This window comes from Sinocyclocheilus anshuiensis, unplaced genomic scaffold, assembly GCF_001515605.1.
Source record: "Sinocyclocheilus anshuiensis isolate Anshui unplaced genomic scaffold, SAMN03320099.WGS_v1.1 scaffold535, whole genome shotgun sequence".
NCBI lineage: Eukaryota > Metazoa > Chordata > Actinopteri > Cypriniformes > Cyprinidae > Sinocyclocheilus > Sinocyclocheilus anshuiensis.
This window is the reverse complement of record NW_015551063.1, coordinates 873,606-878,127: the sequence shown is the minus strand read 5'-3', so window position 1 is coordinate 878,127 and position 4,522 is coordinate 873,606. Positions and strand designations below refer to the sequence as shown.

Below are 4,522 nucleotides of genomic sequence, written 5' to 3'. Positions count from 1 at the left end.
AATTTACATATTTATATATTTATACTTTCCATAACTGTAAATAATGTAACTATTTTTATGGCTATTTAAAACAAAACAAAAATATGGTGAATTTGTATTTAATATTTTAAAATATTAATATTTAATATTTATATTTAATAAAACAATATTTTGTTAACATTTATAGAATAAACAATATTAAATTATGTAATAAATAGTTAATTGAACTCTATTATATTTGGGGACGTACTATTGTATTGAACAAACATTATTATTATTATTATTATTATTATTTTGCATTTTAGGAAGCTGTAGTGTGCATCAGTTTACGCAGCTGTGCACAGATTCACCAATTTCCCGCTTGTCTCGGTTTAAATTGTTCATGTAGGCAGCCTGCGTTTTTGGAACACCGCCCTGACTCTGTAGTTCCCGCCCCTCTGCTCCAGTCTCAGCCTATTCGAGCGGATCAATGAGAGATCAGCTCATATTTGAACTGCTGCAGACAGCCAAAAACATACCATCGACAACGGGCTAGAATAAAGAATAAAGAGGCACAACAGAGGAGCATGGGTTGTCACAACAGCAGAGTTTGTGGCCAGGTCTCCCGGAAAAAGGTAGGTGGTTTTAGAACCTTCTCAGGATGTTCACAAATAATGAGTCACAAAGTTGCAATGAGACTCGCAGCAACGTCAGAGGCGAGAAATGTAGCGGATACAGCGCGTGTCAATGTATCTGTATTAAGCGAGCCACTCTTGATTTGTTCTCTCAAGTCACTTGTTACTTCCTCCCTGATGCGTTAGTCGACGCGAAAGCTCCCATGTTTAGTTTGTCGACTTGTGAGAGTTTTAATTCGAAACAGATGGCGGGTTCAACAGATGAGGTCTACTGTTGTTTAACATGTGCTGCTGACATTGATTATGACAAATTAATGTCGTGTTATCCTGCATTTATGTTTGAGCACTTTGTGCTCGCTTTTAAATTGTTCCGCTTTTCGGTCAATGACAAATCAGGATGTACGAGGTGATAAAAAGGTGAAATCTTTTTAAATGTAGTTTTTGTTTATTTTTTAGACACTAAACCTCCGTTTTCTTGGTGGTTTCATACATTTTGGAAAACATTTGAACGGTTATCTGACTGTAAATGTTATAATTTAGTGGTTTTTATTCATGTGTTTTGGTACACAGCTTAGTCATTATTTTTAAGCATGTTTTCAAGATAAATATTTAAAAAAATAAAATTAACTTTTAGTCATCCCTAATTAAATTGTTCCGCTTTTCGGTCAATGACAAATCAGGATGTACGAGGTGATAAAAAGGTGAAATCTTTTTAAATGTAGTTTTTGTTTATTTTTTAGACACTAAACCTCCGTTTTCTTGGTGGTTTCATACATTTTGGAAAACATTTGAACGGTTATCTGACTGTAAATGTTATAATTTAGTGGTTTTTATTCATGTGTTTTGGTACACAGCTTAGTCATTATTTTTCATTGTTTTTAAGCATGTTTTCAAGATAAATATTTAAAAAAATAAAATTAACTTTTAGTCATCCCTACGTTTTTTTCTTAGGGTTACTCCATTTGACGAACAAAATGCACGTTTTCATAAATGACATATGTGATATGTAATAATAATAATAGTAATAACGAGTGGCATTGTTATGTCTGTTTTATGTTGATTGCCAGACTACTTATGGAAACGTATTTTAGATATTTATGGAAACATTTTTATTTTTCAAGAGGAGTATTTTAATTTTAATTGTATTTATTAAAAGTATTTTAATTGGTCTTTTAAAAAATGTATTTTTATTTTTTTTTTTACACCACCTTGTTATTTTGAAAACATTAATCATAGAAGAGGTATATTCGAGCCACTGACTGTGCAAATTGCATTTTTTATGTATTAAAAGGGGGGAAAAAAGTGTTATTTCATTTGTCTACGTTTTTTTAATATGGAATATTTTTATACAGATATAATTTTTTTTATTCTTGAGTACGAAGAAGTTTCCTTAGGGTTACTCTTTTACCTAAAAAAATGCACCTTTTCATTGCACCATTCAAAATATGTGATATTTTTAACTGACCTTTACACACATGCATGAGGGTCTACAGGTGTCTTGTCTGTTGTATGTTGATTGTCAAACAATTTATTTAAATATTTGTGTTTTTCAAGAATTTCAGCATTTTAATTGTATTTTTCCTACTATCTCTGGACAGTCGCACCACCTAGACATTGAAAACATTCATCATAGAAGAGGCATATATAGCTATTTATTTTAATGAATTGCATTTTACTGTTCTTTATTTCATGCATGCATGCATTAAAAGTAAAAAAGTTTTAACGCCTTGATGGAAGAACCACTGGAACCTCACTGGCACTTTAAATTTGAAATTTCATGTAAATGCACGAGAAAAATCAATGCATTCCTGGGGCCTTCAAGCATACAGGGAAATCTGGCTTTGATAGCAACAGGGTCAAGCTTTCATTAGCCCAGATTGCTGAAGGATTTAGATTCACTGGGCTTAGATGTGACAGACACGGGGTCCCCAGTTTCTCACTGCTGGTTTTAATATGACCTATAAACAGCCAGAGTTCATTTGGTCCTGTTAATCACATAGCCATGTGTCCGTATACTTGACATGGACAACTGGAGAAGTGTGAAAAGTCTCTGAAGACCAAACAGAGAAAGCCTCACACTCACTATTACAGCTTCTATTGGAGCTGCATCAAAAGCAAATAACCACATGACAGTGAAGTGTAATAGAGCCAAGAGTTCATTAAAGTTCCAGAACGTTTGGTTCCCTGCCACAGAGAGCCAGCAAATGCATAATAGTGTTGTTGTGGATTAAACTGAATTATGAGATGGAAGCAGTTCCTGTTCTGGCTTTTTATTACGGATTCATTTTTGATTACTCATGATGCAAAAATTATGAGATGCAAGCAGTTCCTGTTCTGGGTTTTTATTGCTGATTAATTTTTGAAAAGTAAGCCTAGCCTACTAAATTGTTTCACTATTAGAAAGTTGTAGACCTTTAAAATGCTATTCATTGTTTTCAGTCACATGACTGGCGTGGGAGACCTGGAGGGCAAAACATCCATCGAACTACAGCACAAGCCTGTCAATTTTCCATCTGTTTCAAGCCACAAACATTTAGATCACCTCTCAAAAGAAGAAAAACAAAGATATGTGAACAGCCTGCAAGTTTTGGGCACTATAGTGATCCATATAAAGCACCTGCTGCAGTATTTTAATGACTAAAAGCAGTGGATAATTCTGTAAAAAAAAAAAACCTAATGTGTCTTAATGTACTGATATTAAAATATTAAATTCAACATACACCTTACTCATGATGCAAACTATGTATAGGCAAGCGGCTGAGCCCAGAATATGAATGCCTTAATGCGTTAAGCCATATTAAGCATTTTCTTTATAATGGTTTTTAATGGAAAAATGCTTGATGTGCAATTTAGTGAGCCGGATTCATATTCTGGCCACAACTGTTCGTCTGTACATAGTTTTCATGATTAGTAAGGTCTATACTGAGTTTGGTCTTTTAATATCGCTGTCGTAGTACATTAGTTCCTAATATAAATCTGGTAAAAATAAGCCCTCTAGGTGGCCATTTCTATACAAGTGCCACGTGAAAACTATGAATATTACATGGGCAGTATGACATCATTTGTTTTTGGTTTCTTTCAAACTGTAGATTGCATGAAGCATAAGTGTCATGTTTTGGTTGGCTTGTGTGCCACACTGACACTTAAACCGCACATGTCTTGTCATTTCTCACTTTTACAGTCTCAAGTGACCGTGAGAATCTCACTAGTTATTAACCAGGATGATTTAACGTGGTTTGACTCTTTTTGTTCTTGAATGAGGGTATTGGCTTCAACGGATAGTTGAAGAGAAAGGAAACCAGGAGCCATCAAGCCCCAAAAATCATGATGAAAGATGTTCAAACCATGTGACATGCTTTGTATGAGTTAAAAGTGTGAAATTGAACTCCCTGATAGTCTTCATTGCAGCTCTTAAATCTTAATTGTGATTGTGAGCTGTGAAAATTAGTTTTGTGTTGAGAAACACTTCTCTAACCTGAAGTAAACAGGAGATTTCGCTCTCAAAGGAGAGACATTTTGCACTTGCGAGTGTTTTGAGGCCGTGTGTAGGCTGTATCTCACAGACATTTGGCACGTATGCTTCAAAACATTAAATCACCATCTTCAAAAACGCTCACACTGGAATGGCACATTCTTTACTCCCTATGGATGTATGAAAGCTTCTTCTTGAATTTCAGTGCTTGTTAAATGTGTGGAGAGCATGCTAATAAACACTAAGGACACTGACAGTAAAACTGACAGTAAAGACATTCATAATGTTACAAAATGTTTCTATTTCAAATAAATGATGTTCTTTATCAAAAAATTCTGAAGAAAAAAATGTATCACTGTTTCCACAAAAATATTAAAGGGGTCATATGATGCGATTTAAATTTTTCCTTTCTCTTTGGAGTGTTACAAGCTCTTGGTGCATAAAGAAGATCTGTAAA

The 4,522-nt window shown here is 34.2% G+C and overlaps 1 protein-coding gene across 1 annotated transcript in view; it reads left to right on the top strand.

Moving 5' to 3' along the window:
- Window positions 1-367: 367 nt before the first annotated feature.
- Window positions 368-4,522, top strand: part of LOC107662030 (coiled-coil domain-containing protein 69-like) — an 11,624-nt gene continuing 7,469 nt past the window's right edge. Inside the window, exon 1 of the mRNA XM_016451886.1 lies at window positions 368-593. Within this exon, the coding sequence (XP_016307372.1) occupies window positions 546-593 (48 nt within the window). The 5' untranslated portion in view covers window positions 368-545. The remainder of the gene's footprint in view (window positions 594-4,522) is intronic.